General features: G+C 43.8%; 1 protein-coding gene across 1 annotated transcript in view; it reads left to right on the plus strand.

Moving 5' to 3' along the window:
* The window catches only part of COL19A1 (collagen type XIX alpha 1 chain), a 226,365-nt gene that overhangs the window by 187,778 nt on the left and 20,584 nt on the right, over positions 1-18,003 (plus strand). The window contains exons 32-42 of the mRNA XM_068153439.1: positions 827-868; positions 3,023-3,076; positions 4,166-4,219; positions 5,002-5,055; positions 7,086-7,139; positions 8,090-8,134; positions 9,072-9,122; positions 10,869-10,913; positions 11,937-11,963; positions 13,905-13,958; positions 15,305-15,349. Of these exons, the coding sequence (XP_068009540.1) occupies positions 827-868; positions 3,023-3,076; positions 4,166-4,219; positions 5,002-5,055; positions 7,086-7,139; positions 8,090-8,134; positions 9,072-9,122; positions 10,869-10,913; positions 11,937-11,963; positions 13,905-13,958; positions 15,305-15,349 (525 nt within the window). The remainder of the gene's footprint in view (positions 1-826; positions 869-3,022; positions 3,077-4,165; positions 4,220-5,001; positions 5,056-7,085; positions 7,140-8,089; positions 8,135-9,071; positions 9,123-10,868; positions 10,914-11,936; positions 11,964-13,904; positions 13,959-15,304; positions 15,350-18,003) is intronic.

Consider the following 18,003-nt stretch of genomic DNA (forward strand, 5'->3'; position numbering starts at 1 on the left):
AAACAAATGCTCCAGGTGAACCTGGTTTAGCAGGGTGGTTGGACTTCACTCTACTCTGGTGAGACCTCACCCGGAGTGCTGTGTCCAACTTTGGAGTCCTCAGTACAAGAAGGACATGGACCTGATGGAGTGGGTCCAGAGGAGGGCCACAAAAATGGTCAGGGGGATGGAGCAGCTCTGCTGCAAGGACAGACTGAGGGAGCTGGGGGGAGAAGAGAAGGCTCCAGGGAAACCTAAAAGCAGCCTTCCAGTACCTGAAGAGAGCCTACAAGAAGAATGGAGAGAGACTGTTTGCAAAGGCCTTCAGTGATAGGACAAGAGGCTATGGCTTCAAGCTAGAGAAGGGCAGATTCAGATGGGATGTTAGGAGCAGGTTCTGCACCATGAGGACAGTGGAACACTGGAACAGGTTTCATGGGGAGTTGGTTGAGGCTGCAGCCCTGGAGATATTAAGGTGAGGCTCAGCAGGGCTCTGGGCAGAGGATGTCCCTACTGACTGCAGAGGGGGTTGGGCTAGATGACCTTTGGAGGTCCCTTCCAACCCAGACCATTCTGTGAGTCTGTGACTAGATGATCTGCAGCGGTCTCTTCCAACCCATTCTGTGATTCTGTGCAATTACCTGGTTAAGTTCGACAGAGAGTGATATTGAACTAGATTTGAACCCCCCCCATTTTTCCTTTTTGAATTATGATTTTAATCCAGCTTCAACCAATAGGTAGCTAATCAGCTCTGTGTGTAGGAAAGCCAACTGCAGGAGGATGAGAACCCGTCAGAATCTGTAGTGTTGTGCAAGACATTAACTGCAACTGCCCTTTTTCATCTCAGATTGCACTGCCACTGGTGGGCGACATGGGAGCCATACTGAAGGTAAACATTTTCAGAGCTTCAATAGCTTTCTTTGCTTTATAAACCAAAAATCAGCACATGGAATGTTCCATAGGTTCAATTCTAAACTACTTGGCTTGAGATTTTTGTTAGACACTGCTTTATTTTATGGGAAAGCAGCAGATTGGATCTTAGGAAGAACTTGTTCCCCATGAGGGTGGTGAGACATTAGAACAGGTTGCCCAGGGAGGTGGTGGAAGCCTCATGCCTGGAGGTGTTCAAGGCCATGTTGGATGAGACCTTGAGCAACCTGAGCTGGTGTGAGGTGTCCCTGCCCATGGCAGGGGAGTTGGAACTGGATGATCCTTGGAGTCACTTCCAACCCTGACAATTTTGTGTGATTTTGTGATTTGAAGGGTACATGAGGTCATAGCCAGCAAGTTCCTTGTCCAGCACATCCAGTCCACAGCATGAATTGCTTCTTGCTGCTGACACCAAACTGGCAGGGGTGGCTGACTCCCCAGCAGGCTGTGCTGCTGTTCAGTGAGATCTGGACAGGCTGGAGAGTTGGACAGGGGGGAACCTGCTGAAGATCAGCAAGGCCAAGCATAGAGTCCTGCCCCTGGGAGGAACAACCTCCTGCACAGTAGGGGCTGACCTGCTGGGAAGCAGCTCTGCAGAAAAGCACCTGGGAGTGCTGGAGGAAAGCAAGTTCTCCGTGAGCCAGCAATGTGCCCCCATGACCCAGAAGGCCAATGGCATCCTAGGGATGTGATAAGAAGGCCATGGCCAGCGGGTCAAAGGAAGCTCTGTTCCCCTTCTACTCTGCCCTGGTGAAGACAGATCTGCAGGATTGTGTCTAGTTTTGGGCTCCCCAGTTCAAGAGGGACAGGGGACTAGAGGAGAGAATCCAACAGAAGCTGCTGAGATACTGAGGGGGCTAGAGCATGTCTCTTACAAAGAGATGCTGAGTGGCTTGGGGCTGTTTAACCTGGAAAACAGAAGGCTGAGAGGGGATCTTATCAATGCTGATTAATTACTAGAGGGTAGAGGTCAAAAGGATGGGCCTGGGCTCTTTTCATTGCTGCCCAGTTATAGGACAAGGGGCAATGGGCACAAATTAAGCACAGGAGAGTTCACTTAAACATAAGAAAAATCATCTTTACTGTGAAGGTGCTGGAGCTCTGGAGCAGGCTGCCCAGAGAGGTTGTGGATCCTCCTGCTCTGGAGACTTTCCAAACCTCCTGGACACGTTCCTGTGCAACCTGTTTCAGGTGACCCTGCTTTAGGAGGGGGGTTGAACTAGATCTCTAGAGGTTCCTTCCAAGCCAGGCCATCCTGTGATACTGTGAATTCTCCACTTCATGCTGTAGCATTAATATTGGCAATATACCAAAGGAGTAAATGAGGCTGGAAGGTGTTCTTTTAAAGTGTGAAGTGACCTGCTGGGTTCCAACATGAACAGTGTGCTCAGGAGGCTTTCCATGTGAAGAGCACACATCACTCCTGAGGGGAAAGACTGTCCTATCCTATTGGCTTTTATTAATACCTGTACTTAGAGTTTATTGACTTTCTCATTCCCAAATTGGATTTCCTTTAGGTCTGTCTTTGGCCTTTTCCCTGAGTCTTTCTGTTTGTAATTGTGTTGTCTTTCTCCTCTATGTGCTGCTCTACCTCTTAGTTAATTCTCTTACTGATTCTTGATGCTTCACTCCTCTGTGTTTATGTGGTTGATGCTTCCATAAGATTTTAATTTAGCTGGAGAGTGCTTCCCTCAACAAAGCAGGAAGCCTTGCTTGCTTTAAAATTACTCTGTGGATTTGAAGATGCTGGTGAGTGTAGCCTCCATCTCTCCCTAAAGCTAAAAGGAAGATGTTTTGCTCAAACCTAAACACACAGTTGTCTGGGACTCTCCTAAAGGACGGCACCTCTGAGTCGTCTCAAAATGAAGCTAAACTTTTGTTAACATCATTAGAGTAGACTGTGTGAGAGATGGAGAGGGAAACAAAGGACGTCTGAGCCAGCGTGTTGTGGAGAAGAGAGAAAGGAGAAGAGAGACAGGAGAAGAGAGAAGGCTGTGTGGGGAAAAGCAAGGGTGGTCACAAAGGCAGGAAGAAAGCCTTCTGCATAGATCAGACCTCCTGCCTGTGCCATAGAAATGGTCATTTGTCACTTCACTTTCTCTCTGCTCCTCAGGGTGATCCTGGCACAAGAGGTCCTCCAGGCATCCCTGGTAGAGAAGGGCCAAAGGTAAGTTTTGAAAAGAGTACTTTGTACTGCCTTGCTGCTTGTTAAAAGCCCAGGCTCCCACCTTTGTCAGTCTTGACTTTTTTTAGTTTGATCCCTGTCCCTGCAGCATCTGAGCAACCTCAAGGTTTGAATGACTTTTATGGTTCAGCCTTCTTCTTGTGTCACTTTGCCTTTGCTCTCCAGAGAGTATGCAAAATAGCCAGAACAGCTCTTCTGTGTCTTGTTCCATTGAAACCAACTCAGATGTGGCTCTCCACTAAGCTTGTTTTAGGAGAATCAGTCACAAGAATCCTGCAGTGAAGGAGGAGACTTCCCATATCTCCCTCAAGTGTGCAATGGCTGAGCCACTTTGTGCCTTTGCACTGTGTTCCCATGGAGGTGATGGAGCCACTCCACTGGGACCTGGAGTGTCACAGATGTCAACCAAGATTCTCCTTCACTTGAGCTGGACCAAATGTCATATGGTTTGGCATATGGATAGCTTCTCTAGTTGAGCCTAGTTCCATCAGAGTGCACTCTCTCCATTTCAGCAAGCGTTTGAGCTCTTTGATATTAATAAGATACCCTAAAGGAGGTTGTGGTGAGGTGGGTGTTGGGATCTTCTCCCAATCAAGTAGTGATAGAACAAGAGGAAATGACCTCAAGTTCCATCAGGGGAAGTTTAGATTGGATACTAGGGAAAATTTCCTTCCTGAAAAAGTGGTGAGGCATTGGAACAGGCTGCCCAGGGAGGTGGTGGAGTCCCCATCCCTGGAGGTGTTCAAAAAAGTGTGGACATGGCATTTAGGGACATGGTTTAGTTGAATTTGATGATCTAAGAGGTCTTTTCCAACTGAAGCAGTTCTGTGACTCTAAGATGTCTCCATCAGGCCTTTTGGCTAGTTTGCCTACCAGGTAAAACCCATTCATTTCCTTTCACCTCAATGTTTGGACACTCTCAGGTGGCACTGAGCCATTTTTGTTGGTTTAGGCACTGCTGCTGTAAGGACTTCGCACTAGCAGATATTAAATGGGAGTCATAAAATGCTCTGCAGAGTGTGAAAGTCATAGTTCTCTAATAGAAGCTTTTTGAATCTTATGTTTTCATAGGGAAGCAAAGGTGAACGTGGATTTCCAGGCCTTGCTGGAGAGAAGGGAGATGAGGTAAAATCATTTCTACAGCAGAAGGATTCTGATCTAAACCTCCATAAAGATCTGGACCAGGACTGAAATGCACAGAATGTTCTTTAAAACACACTCGGGGCTCCTCACCCCAGTAAAAAATCATAACATGAGGGGAGGTTTAGGTTGGGTATTAGGAGAAACTTCTTGACTAAAAGGGTTCTCAAAGCCTGGCACAGGCTGCCCAGGGAGGTGGTTGGATCCTCATCCCTGGAGGTGCTTCAAAGAGGCAGAGATGTGGTGCTGAGAGCCATGGTCTAACCCTGATGTTGGCAGAGTTAGAAAGTGGTTGGACTGGATGATCTTAAAGGTCTTTTCCAACTTGATGACCTTAGAGGTCTTTTCCAACTTAATGACCTTAGAGGTCTTTTCCAATTTGATGATCTTAAAGGTCTTTTCCAACTTGATGATCTTAAAGGCTTTTTCCAACTTGATGACCTTAAAGGTCTTGTCTAACTTGATGGCCTTAAAGGTCTTTTCCACCTTGATGATCTTAAAGATCTTTTCCAACTGAAACAATTGTGTGTTGATCAAAGGTTGGAGGACAAGTGATGTTTAACAGTCAAGCAAGAAGCTGCCTCTAACCTTGCTCATTTGTAACCTCGGTGGGTTGTGGGGTTTGGGTTTTTTTTAAGTGTTAAAACCAATGCCAGCCTTTTAAATCAAAATACATTTTAATGTGACTATAATCCTGCTGGACATGTTGAATATAAGTAGTTTGTGAGGTGTGAGTGGGAAACAGGCATATTCTTTTTCATTTGCAGGGCCTTCAGGGTGTTCCTGGACTGCCAGGTGTACCAGGACCCAGTGGACCATCTGTAAGTGTGTGGTATCAATCTCAGCAGGGCTTACTCTAATTAGTAAAACTTCACAGTCTTAGTTTCTTGTCCTTTCTTTTGGCTTTTTGAAGAGTAATAATAAAGTCTTACTCATACTGGCTCTAATAAAAGAAACTGGAGGGTGATTTCCAGTGATCTCCAGTACCTGAAAGGGGACTACAAGAAAAGCAGGAAGGGACTTTTTACAAGGGGTTGGAGTGATAGGATGAGAGGGAATGGATTCAAACTGGAAGAGAGATTTAGACTGGAGATTAGAGAGAAATTCTTTAGAATGAGGGTGGTGAGACACTGGCACAGTTTGCCCAGGGAGGTTGTGGAAGCCTATGGTTTTTAAAGCCAGGCTGGATGTGGCTATGAGCAACCTGCTGTAGTGTGAGGTGTCCCTGCCCATGGCAGGGGGGTTGGAACTGGATGATCCTTGAGGTCCCTTCCAACCCTGACAGTTCTGTGCTTGTCTGCTGTAAACCTTTCTGACTGAGCAGACAAATATAAGCTTATATATAAAGACTGATTGAGGCTGTGGCTGCCTCCTCCCTGGGCGTGTTCAAGGCCAGGCTGTATGAGGCTTTGAGCAACCTGGGCTTGTGGAAGGAGTCCCTGAAAATGAATGGCAGTAGGGTTGGAACTGGATGATCTTTAAGATCTCTTCCAACCCAAACCATTCTATGGTTCTATAAATCTTTTCCAAACCAAAATGATTCTATGAGTTGATGTCATCAAAAGTGCAGGCATTGTGCAGGCTCCAAGTCTGTGCCACTTAAGTGGGTTTGGAGTTTTGGCATGGGCAGAGACCCTGTGAGGCTGCAGGACCTACGAGGTGCAAACCTGCAGTGAACTGTGTGCATTTGCACCCAAGTTGCAGTAACAACCTTAGTAATCAAATAATTCCAGCCAGGGGCATGGTTCAGTGGTGACCTTGCAGTGCTGGCTGGACTAAATGATCTTCAAAGTTTCTTCCAGGCAAAGATATTCTCTGCTTCTGGAAAGAGTTAATGCTGAACCCAAGTGATTGCTTGCTTTCACAGTGGGGAAAAATAAGGTGTGAAAATAAGCTGAGAATATTTAAATTCACTGAAAATAGAACTTAAAATGTTGATGTTTCTGGGGAATAAACCTCTTGAATTGTTTTTCTTTTCCATTTTACTCTCTACATATTGGATGGGATCACATGAATTAGCCTGATCATTATTCATTCAGAGGTTGCTGCCAGTAATAATTCTTCCCTTCTTTCAAAGCTTGTAGCACAGTTAGAGAGTTTAATGTGGAGTAGGTCAACTGGCACCTCAGCAGCCAAGCATAGTTCTCAGCATCAAGAAGGGCCAGTCAAGGTCACTGCCTTTAGTGTGCCAAGCTGAAAATGCAGCTGCAGCCACAAGTTTTATCCTTCAAAGGGCTTATCAGAAGGACACAGCTGTCCTGTCTGACAGAAGGGAGATATTTAAACCTGGATGAGAAGCCATGATTAGGTTTGAAATGACCTTCAGAAAGCACAAGTTATCAAAATTAAGCAGCACTGTGCAAGTCCAGAGAAGGGCAACAAGGCTGGGGAGGGACACAAGGCTGGGGAGGGGGCTGAGGCTCAGGCCCTATGAGGAAAGACTGAGGGAGCTGGGGGTGTTTAGCCTGGAAAAGAGGAGGCTCAGGAGAGACCTTCTTGCTCTCTACAACTACCTGAAGGGAGGTTGTAGCCAGGTGGAGGTTGGTCTCTTCTCCCAGGCAAGCAGTGACAGGAGAGGGGACAGTTTCAAGCAGCACCAGGGCAGGTTTAGGCTGGATGTTAGGAAGAAGAGTGATTGGCCATTGGAATGTGCTGCCCAGGGAGTCACCATCCCTGTAAGTATTTAAAAAGAGACTGGATGAGGCACTTGGTGCCATGGTTTAGTTGATTAGATGATGTTGGGTGAAAGGTTGGACTCAACGATCACAAAGGTCTTTTCCAACCTGGTTAGCTCTGTGATTCTGTGAAGTACTGTGGTTCACTGTCTCTTAACTGATCCTGTGTCATGCAGGGAGTCACTGGGAGACCTGGACACCCTGGGCCAGCAGGGGCAAAAGGAGAAAAGGTATTCATTCCTTTTATTTAGACTTGGTGAAGATCTGTGAAGGTTTTTTGTGTTGCTTTCCCCTGGTTTGGGCTCTGGGAAGACCTTAGAGCTATATTTCAATATATTTTTTACTTTTATTTCCTCTTTTCTTCCTGGTGTATATATGAAGTGTTTCACAACTCGGGCTGTCGACTCCTATTTTACCACAAGGAAATTACTACACGTAAAGCATCAAACAGCTAACAGTATAAAAGAGGGGATGAAGTAAAAGTGTAAAGAGGGGATGAAGTGAAAGAGTAAAGAGGGGATGAAGTGAAAGAGTAAAGAGGGGATGAAGTAAAAGAATAAAGAGGGGTTGAAGTAAAAGAGTAAAGAGAGGATGAAATAAAAGAGTAAAGAGGGGGTGAAATAAAAGAGTAGAGAGGGGATGAAGTAAAAGAATAAAGAGGATGAAGTAAAAGAATAAAGAGGGGATGAAGTAAAAGAGTAAAGAGGATGAAGTAAAAGAGTAAAGAGGGGATGAAGTAAAAGAATAAAGAGGGGATGAAGTGAAAGTGTAAAGAGGGGGTGAAGTAAAAGAGTAAAGAGTAGCTGAAGGAGCTAAATGAAAGAAAATCAGAAGTAAGGATCAGTAACTTGCTCAAAGCTTAAGCAGGAGCTGGGCAAGAGGCTTTATTCTTGCTGTTACCTGCTCATTTTTGATGTCTCTCTTATCTCTTGACTACTGAATATATCTCTTATTTGTTTGCTGTTGAATGCATCTCTTACCTATTGAATGTCTCTCTTGTTTATTGTCTATTGATGTATCCCTTGTTGATTGTCTCACTTGCTATGAGTAAGATAATGTTTGGGCTCCATGATCTCAAAGGTCTTTTCCAACCAAGCTGATTCAATGATTATGGTCATCACAGCTTGGGTATGCCACTGACATCAATGACAGCCAATAAATGAATCTCCTTCTATATTAGGGTAGTGAAGGTTCTCCTGGGAAACCTGGACCACCTGGACCTCCGGTGAGATGTTTTGTTTTGTCTTCTGAATGTCATGTTAGGAACAATGAACCTGTGAGGGAAACAATCTCAAGTTCTGCCAATCTAATCCTTCATGGAGCAGAAAGGCAGTGATGTCATTTTGCAAGACATTTCTGTGTTCCTGCTTTCCCTTGTGATTCATCACTGTGTACAATCAAAACTTTTAGGTTGGGTGTGAGGAAAAGTTTCCTTACTGAATGAGTGGTGATGCATTGGAACAGGCTCAAATACTGGATTAATTTTTGAGCCCCTCACTCCAATAAGGACATTGAGATCCTGGACCATTTCCAGAGAAGGGAAATGAAGTTCAAGAGAGACAGAGACCTGCTGGAGAGAGTCCTGCAGAGGCTCTGAGGATGATTAGGGGACTTAAGCATCTCCCCTATGAAGAGAGGCTGAGAGCCCTGGGGCTGTTTAGTCTGGAGAGGAGAAGGCTGAGAGGGGATCTGATCAATGTCTATCCATATCTGAGGGGTGGGTGTCAAATGGAGGGGGCCAAGCTCTTTCGGGTGGTGCACAGTAATAAAACAAGGACCAATGGATACAAGCTTGAACACAGAATGTTTCACCTCAACATGAGGAGAAACTTCTTTACAGTGAGGGTCACAGAGCCCTGGAGCAGGCTGCCCAGAGAGGTTGTGGAGTCTCCTTCTCTGGAGACTTTCAAGACCCACCTGGATGCATTCCTGGGCAGACCTCCCTGGGTGATCCTGCTCTGGCAGGGGGCTTGGACTGGATGAACTCTGGAGGTCCCTTCCAACCTCTGATGTTCTGTGATTGTGTGAATCTTGGGAAAAAAAAATATTGAGAACAAAACCACACAGGACTCAACAGAAAATAACACAGGACTCAAGCAAGGCAAGAGTTCTGCCTTTAGAATTCACAGTTGTGTCACTTAGTTGGTTCTTATGTTTTAAAGGGTGTGCCTTACAATGAAAGGAATGGAATGAGCAGCTTATATAAACTCCAGGTATTTCTCTTTCATCTTTATTTTGCTTTATTTTGTTTAATTTGGTTTAATTTTGTTTTCTTTTCTTTTATTCTGTTTTAGTTTATTTTGTTTTCCGTTGTTTTATTCTGGTTTATTTTGTTTAGTTTTATTCTGTTTAGTTTTATTTGGTTTAATTCCGCTTTGTTTTGTTTTATTCTGTTTGGTTTTATCTTCTTCTGTTTGGTTTTACCTTATTTCACTTCATCTTACCTTATTTTCCCTTATTTTACTCTTATTTTTGTTTTGTTTTATTTTAGTTTGACTTGTTGGCTTTTATTTTTTCTTTGCTGTGGTTTATTTGGCTTTTTGGCATTATTTTTATTCTGCTTTGCTCTGGTTTATGCTACTTTATTCTTTATTTCTTTTAGTTTAATTTCTTTTATTTAATTTTTATTTTGCTTTGGTTTATTTTATTTAATTTTATTTTTATTTTTTATGGTTATTTTCTCTGATTTTATTTTATTTTGGTCTGGGGTTTCTTTAATTTTTATTTTGCTTTACTTTTGTTTCTTTTACTTCATTTTCTTTTTCTTTTACTTGTTGTAATTATTGTAGTTTGGTTTGGGGTTTTTTAGCTTTATTTCAGTCTGCTTTGATTTCTTTTACTTTATTTATATTTGATTTATTTGATTTTCATTTTGCTTTGCTTTGTTTTTTTTCACTTCATTTTTTTTAATTTTGTTTTCTTTTATCTTATTTTGGTTTGGGGTTTTTTATTTTGATTTTGCTTTGCTTTGGTTTCTTTTACTTTCTTTTATTTTCATTTCACTTTATTTTATTTTTATTTTAGTTATTTTTGTTAATTTTCATTTGGTTTGGGGGTTTTTAGTTTTATTTTGGTCTGCTTTGTTTTATTTCACTTTCTTTTATTTTTATTTTATTTATGTGATTTTTATTTTGCTTTGCTTTGGTTTATTTTACTTCATTTTTATTTTAGTTTAGTTTAGTTTAGTTTGGTTTGGTGTTTTTTATTTTTATTTTTATTTCCTTTGGTTTATTTTACTTTCTTTTATTTTTATTTTGCTTTGCTTTGGTTTATTTTACTTCATTATTTTATTTTATTTTATTTTATTTTATTTTATTTTATTGTATTTTATTGTATTTTATTGTATTTTTATTTCACTTTATTGTATTTTTATTTTATTTATTTGATTTTTATTTTGGTTTCCTTTATTTTATGTCACTTGATTTTATTTTTATTCTATTTACTTTGCTTTATTTTAGTTTGGTTGGGGTTTTTTTAGATTTATTTTGGTCTGCTTTGGTTTCTTTTACTTTCTTTTATTTTTATTATATATTTATTTTATTTATTTTCTTTTTACTTTTTTGTTTGCTTTATTTTATCTTACTTTATTTGATATTCATTTTATTTATCTTGGTTAATTTTAGTTTGGTTTGGGTTTTTTTTATTCTTATTTTGGTCTGCTTTGGTTTGCTTTATTTTTATTTGATTTACTGTATTTTATATTTATTTTGGTTTGCTTTATTTTATTTTACTTTGTTTTATTTTACTTTTTTTCATTTTAGTTTATTTCATTTTGGCTTAGTTTGGGGTTTTTTAGCTTTATTTGGGTTTGCTTTGGTTTCTTTCACTTTTTTTTTTTTTTTTTGGTTATTATTTTGGTTTGGTTTATTTTATTTTGCTCTATTCTTGTTTCATTTGATTTCACTTTATTTCAACACCTAATTCTGGCCCAATCCCACCTTCTGAACTTGCTGTTGCAGGGAGGTGTGAGTGTTGCGAGTTATCCAGGTCCACCAGGACCTCCAGTAAGTACAAAGAGAAATCTCATTTCTAATAATACCTGAGGGGTGGTTGTAGCCAGGAAGGGGTTGGCCTCTTCTCCCAGGCAACCAGCACCAGAACAAGGGGACACAGTCTCAAGCTGTGCCAGGGGAGGTTTAGACTCGAGGTGAGGAGGAAGTTCTTCACCGAGCGAGTCATTCGTCATTGGAATGTGCTGCCCAGGGAGGTGGTTGAGTCATCGACCCTGGAGGTGTTCAAGAGGAGATTGGACGTGGCACTTGGTGCCATGGTCTAGTCATGGGGTCTGTGTTGATAGGTTGGACTCAATGATCCTCAAGGTCCTTTCCAACCTAAGTTATACTGTGATACTGTGTGATAATCCATTAAGACAGTAACAGAGGGGGGTTGGTAGTTGCATGAAGTCTAGTAAGTGACATGGAGTTTTATTTTCTGTGTGGAAAACATAAAAAACAAGGATATGAAGGGGAATGGTTTGAAGCTGAAGGAGAACAGGGCTAGGTTGGATCTTAGGAAGAAGTTATTCGGTACAAGGGTGGTAAGAGCCTGGAACAGGCTGCCCAGGGAGGATGTGGATGCCTCCTCCCAAGGCCAGGTTGGATGAGGCCTTGAGCAGCTGAATCCCTCTGTCCCTGCCTATGGTGGGGAGGTTGGAGCAGATGACCTCTGAAGTCCCTTCCAACCTGAGCCATTCAGTGATTGGTATGTAGTAAACAGTAAAGTTTGGGCTCATTTTGGAGGTTAGTTGGGTTTTATTGAAGTAAACTAAAGCAAGCAAAGGCTACAAAAGAAATGTCGCATCACTGGGTGTTGGGCTCTTCAAGGAAAATATTCCACTATCTAAAAATGTATGATATGCATAGTCAGTGATGGGCACAGTGTTGTGATGAATTGGGTTTGGTGATGGAAAGAGAAAAGCACTTTGCATTAGCCAAGCATGCAGATCATGCACTGACAGAATGAGAATCACCTTACTGTGCAACCCTGCTCTTTATTCAGTGTGTTTCCACTTCTTCATTTCTTTGCAGGGTCCAAAAGGAGATCCTGGCACAGCGGTATGTATGTATTTTGGGGTCATGTTAAGAGAATTCCCCGAGTAGTTCAACCCATGGTCCTAGTCACAAGGGTGGAAGAGTCCATTAAGGTCCTTTAGCAGGTAGTGCAGAATCAGTGCACACCAAACACCCTCGGGTTTGAATTGCCAAGTATGCAGCTTCTAAGTGATAACGTAAGGAAACAGTGCACGTAGGATCAACTGCTTGTGGGTTCATCTCTGCTAAACTGTCTCTGGATATATTTGACCAAAACCAAAAGAGAGCATGAAATAAAGGTAGGACACGAATTAAAGGGAGGACATGAAGTAAAGGGAGGACATGGAATGAAGGGAGGATATGGAATAAAGGTAGAATATGAAATAAAGGGAGGACATGGAATAAAGGATGTCAGGTAATGATAGGACTAGAGGAAATGGATACAAGCTAGAGGAGAGGACATTTAGATTAGATGTTAGGAAGAAGTTCTTCCCCATGAGGGTGGTGAGACACTGGAAGGGGGTGGAAGCCTCATCCCTGGAGGTTTTGAAGGCCAGGCTGGATGTGGCTCTGGGCAACCTGATGTAGTGTGAGGTGTCCCTGCCCATGGCAGGGAGGTTGGAACTGGCTGATCCTTGAGGTCCCTTCCAACCCTGATAATTCTAAGATGCCAGTACTGTTCAGTTGTATCTTTTTTCCTACCTGTGCAGGCACAGTACCCACGCAAAACCAGCAGCAGAATTCAGTGCAGCTAGTACAGAGTGACCCAGCCAAGACCAAAGTGCCCAAGAGAAGATAATGTTTTAAGAGCTAGCTAGGACTTCACCTATCATGGAGGTGCATAATGTCCACTCAGCCACCCTGTGCAGGGCCTAGGCTCATGTTTGGTTCCTTGCCAAGTGTCAGACAAAAATCCAGCTGGGTGAGAAACTAAACTTTGCTCTGTGAAGCCACCTGATAACTGTGCTCCTCAAGAACCCTGAGAAACCCAAAGCAGAACCTCTCAGCACTCAGCAAGACATGGAGTTGGGAGATAATTTCCTAAACCAATTGATGAGTCTCTTTCCACAGAAAGTTCCAAGGCCTCTTTGTTTGCTTGCTTGTTTCACCATAATAACTAGAAGCTGCCTCTGTGTTTTTGTATCAGCATCCACTTCCTACTGAGGCAGCACCACCTCCCAAACAGTTTAGACATGGAAGTGATATGGGAAGTGAGTGGGGTGCTTGGTGCCATGGTTTAGTTGATGAGATGGTGTTGGATGATGGGTTGGACGTGATGATCTTGAAGGTCTCTTCCAACCTGGTTTATTCTATGCTATTCTATGCTACTCTAAACCTGCCAGTGACTTCAGGAAATCCAGACAGGAACTTGCTGTAGCTTTTGGTATAGCTGAGAATTGCTGGAACTCTGCAGTCATTGGCTGTAGTTTCAATTTCTGTGGTAAACTGTCACTTCTCTTTAAAAACAGAAGAAAAAGAACTCAAAGGGCCTCTCTACCCTCCCCATTAAATTGATTTCTCCAGGGGAGTGGATTTCTGGGCTTCTTCCAAAACTTAAAGACCTACACAGGGACCTACTCTGTGTGTCCCCCACTGCAGAGTAAGCTTTGAGGAACAGGCACAGAGCTGCTGGGAGCTGCTTAGACCCCAGGGCTCTTCCAGCTGAAGGTGCTTTAGGGCTGACCTTGCCTTGCAGGAGCACTGGAGGGGGTTCCCCTGGATTACACTCTTCATCAAAAGGAAAAACCACTGACCCAAACATTTGCACAGTGCCTCCAGGCAAAGCTTAGTTTTGCAGATCACTACAACAGAGCCTAGCAAGATCTGCTCATAGCTGGCTGGCTGGTTTATTAATCTGAGGGTCCTTAATCTGCTGCTGCTCACTGTTTCAGTGTTGCTCATGTAGACTGCAGGGATTTTAATGTATGCAACCTTCTCTAATTAACACAAATATAAATGCATCAGGGAGACCCAGGACCCATGGGGTTACCAGGACTGGAAGGACTTCCAGGGGAAAAGGTAAGACTCCTGGAAACACTCTTAGCTTCTTAATGGCAACTGTATGCAGCTAAATGTTTGCTGAAAACCTGTTTGATCTCTTCTTCTTTTTTTTTTCACCTGTGTGAAAGTTAAAGTTTCTGTGTGAAAAAAGAATATTTGCACATTTATCTGCCCCCATTTTTTTCCCTATTCCTTTTTTTGTTTGCTTGCTTTTGTTTCCTTCTGTTTTCTGCTTTACTGTGTTTCTAAATCACATATACACCCAATGGAAAAAGTCATTCCCTGCAGATGGCAAATTGTGTGTAGGATCTCTTGGAGTATTTTGTTTTCTTAACTGGATAGAATGCTACCATGAAGCAGGTCCAGGGAGGGGATTGTCCCTCTCTGCTCTGGTGAGACCCCACCTGGAGTACTGTGTCCAGTTCAGGAGCCCCTGGAACAGGAAGGATCTGGAGGTGCTGAAAGGTGTCCAGAGAAGGGCCACAAGGATGAGCAGAGGGCTGGAGCACCTCTCCTATGAGGACAGACTGAGGGAGTTGGGGCTGTTCAGTCTGGAGAAGAGAAGGCTCCAAGGAGACCTTCTTGTGACCTTCCAGTATCTGAAGGGGGCTACAAGAAAGCTGGGAAGGGACTTCTGAGGGTGTCAGGGAGTGATAGGACTGGGGGGAATGGAGAAAAACTAGAAATGGGTAGATTCAGATTGGATGTGAGGAAGTAGTTCTTGCCCATGAGGGTGGTGAGACACTGGCACAGGTTGCCCAGGGAGGTGGTGGAAGCCTCATGCCTGGAGGTTTTTCAGGCCAGGCTGGATGTGGCTGTGAGCAACCTGCTGTAGTGTGAGGTGTCCCTGGCCATGGCAGGCGGGTTGGAACTGGATGATCCTTGAGATCCCTTCCAACCCTGACAATTCTATGATTCTATGATATACTATGTATATTTAAAGTTACCTGATAGTAATGTGGTTAACATGTTCCTAAATACAGTCCCTACTTCTTGTTCTGTCCTGAGAGCAGCCCCTGCAGAAGAGCACTTGGGGGTAGTGGTGGACAAGAGGCTGGACAGGAGCCAGGAATGGACACTTGTAGCCCAGTAGGCAAATGGCAGCCTGAGCTCTGTCAAAAGCAGCCTGGCCAGAGATAGGGAGAGGGGATCCAGCCCCTCTGCTCTGGGGACAGACAAAGGAGATAAGTTTCTTGCTCAACTCTGCAAAATGAGTCAATGACAAAACTAAATGTTAGTATTTTGGCTCTTGGCCTCCTTTTCAGCTCACTGAACAATCCCTCCTCAGGTTTTAATGGGAATCCACACACAAACTGCTTCTTTTCAGTGTTAATACAGCAGTATAAATTGTCTCTTCTCTTCAGGGGGACCGTGGACCAGCTGGCACACCAGGAGTAGCAGGGACACCGGTACGTATCCTCGGGAGATGTTCCTCACTGTGGGGGTGGTGGAACATGGGAACAGGTTGCCCAGGGAAGTGGTGAAGGCTCCATCCCTTGAGACATTCAAGGTCAAGCTTGATGGAGCTCTGAACATCCTGATCTAGTTGGAAATGTCCCTGCTTAATTCAGGGGGGTTGGACTAGATGACCTCTAAAGGTCCCTTCTGACCCAATTCTATGATTTCTTAAAGTAAAACTCACTCTCCAACCCAAGTGCCAGGTTCTGCACTTTGGCAACAACAACCCCATGCAGTGCTACAGGCTGGGGTCAGAGTGGCTGGAGAGCAACCAAAGAGAAAGGGACCTGGGGGTGCTGGTTGACAGCAGCTGAACATGAGCCAGCAGTGTGCCCTGGGGGCCAAGAAGGCCAATGGCATCCTGGCCTGCATCAGGAAGAGTGTGGCCAGCAGGAGCAGGGAGGTCATTGTGCTCCTGTTCACTGCACTGGTTAGGCCACACCTTGAGTCCTGTGTCCAGTTCTGGGCCCCTCAGTTTAAGGACATTGAGACTCTTGAATGTGTCCAGAGAAGGGCAACGAGGCTGGGGAGAGGCCTCAAGCACAAGCCCTATGAGGAGAGGCTGAGGGAGCTGGGGTTGTTTAGCCTGGAGAAGAGGAGGCTCAGGGGAGACATTATTGCTCTCTACAACTACCTGAAGGGAGGTTGTAGGCAGGAGGGAGTTGGTCTCTACTCCCAGGCAAGCAACACCAGAACAAGAGAACACAGTCTCAAGCTGCACCAGGGGAAGTTAAGGCTCGAGGTGAGGAGAAAATTCTTCAGAGAGAGAGTCATTTGCCATTGGAATGTGCTGCCCAGGGAGGTGGTGGAGTCACCATCCCTGGAGGTGTTCAAGAGGGGATTGGACATGGCACTTGGTGCCATGGTTTAGTCATGACATTTGTGGTGACAGGTTGGACTTGATGATCTTTGAGGTCTCCTCCAACCTTGGTGATTCTGTCATTCTGTGAATCCATCATAAAGCTGCAGTTTGAGGCTAAGCTAAGAAAGCATCCAAGGTTCTCTTCCCTGCCTGAGTTTAACATAGATTTAAAACAAACACACACACAGAGAAAAATGTTTTTCTGCCTTCTGGGGCATGCACAAATTTTCTCAGCATCTTTCTCTGACAAAGACCAAGAATTACCAATCTCCTTGCAGCCCCCAGGGATCTGCCTATCAAGGCAACCAAACATTTGCTTTAGGGGGAAAAAGCCTTGTCAGCTCTTTACTTGGAAAGATCCAGAGAAGTTCCTGAAAGTCACTCAGAAGCTTTGTTGTAGGGGAAAGGAAACACAGCTAATCATAAATTGAGATTATAATTACTCCTTTGCCTTCCTGCAGGAAATGAAGACAACTTCTCTTCGGGCTGCACTCACAGTTTAGTAGGCTAGAAATGTTTATCCACCCTGCAGGAGGCAACCTGGGGCTATTTATATGCAAATACCATTTATTCTTTAATGTGGGCAGCTGCCAAGCCATTGAGGAGCTGGGTTCCAGTTTTAACTGCAGGTTTAGTGAACTAAATAGAAGTTGGTGTCTGTGCACTCCCCCTTCCATTAGCCATTCATGTACTCTCTATTTACTGTGAGTTCCAAGAGAGGACATCAGCCTAAATAGCTTAATTTAATTCATTTAGCATAGAACAAAGGGAAAATTGCACATTTAAGGGGGGAAAGAGGAGAATTTCTTGGAGTTTTATAGCTCATGTAAGAGTTTCAGAGTTTGTTGCTCTGGAGTACATTGCATGGTGTGAATCAATAATGCAGCAGCCAGTTAGGGTGATCCCCATTGTTCATTCCTCGTGTGTTTCCCACTGGATATGTTCCAAGTCTTGTCCTTGTTGCTCTCTATCCTAGCTGGGTGTGAAATATTTAATGAGTTCCCTTCATCACTGATGGAGTTGCACTCTGTTAATTACATTTCATTCTATTAAGATCCACTGAAAGGAATTATTTGCCTTAGCATTTTTATGCTAAGCAGTGGCAATTAACAAATTAATAGGCATGTGAGGGACAATAACTTTTAGTAGTCTAGGAAGAGCTTTTAAAATATAGCCACATATCTTCCCAGAGAAGAATTTTGTCCTCCTTGCCTGGCATTATTCCCTAGATGGAATAGTGGATCCTTATTTCCATTTGGGAATGTAAACCTTTGGCTTTTGGCTAAGCAGAATGGTCAGGGAAGCCTGAGCTAAGATTCCTAATCGTGGCCTTCCAGTATCTGAAGAGGGCTACCGGAAAGCTGGGGAGGGACTTTGTAGGGTGTCAGGGAGTGATAGGACTGGGGGGAATGGAAATAAAATAGAAATGGGTGCATTCAGATTGGATGTTAGGAAGAAGTTCTTCCCCATGAGGATGGTGAGAGCCTGGAACTGTTTGCCCAGGGAGGTGGTGGAAGCCTCATCCCTGGAGGTTTTGAAGGCCAGGCTGGATGTGGCTCTGACAACCTGCTGTAGTGTGAGGTGTCCCTGCCCATGGCAAGGGGGCTGGAACTGGCTGATCCTTGAGGTCCCTTCCAACACTAACAATTCTATGATTCTGCAAGGATTGCCACCAGTGCCTACCAGCCCAGTTGCTCTTGAAGTTGTTGCTGGTCTTGATTTTAGCCTCTGTGCTCACGACTG

The sequence above is a fragment of the Melanerpes formicivorus genome, unplaced genomic scaffold (assembly GCF_026170545.1).
Source record: "Melanerpes formicivorus ecotype bairdi unplaced genomic scaffold, bMelFor1.0.p_v2 SCAF_26, whole genome shotgun sequence".
Taxonomy (NCBI): domain Eukaryota; kingdom Metazoa; phylum Chordata; class Aves; order Piciformes; family Picidae; genus Melanerpes; species Melanerpes formicivorus.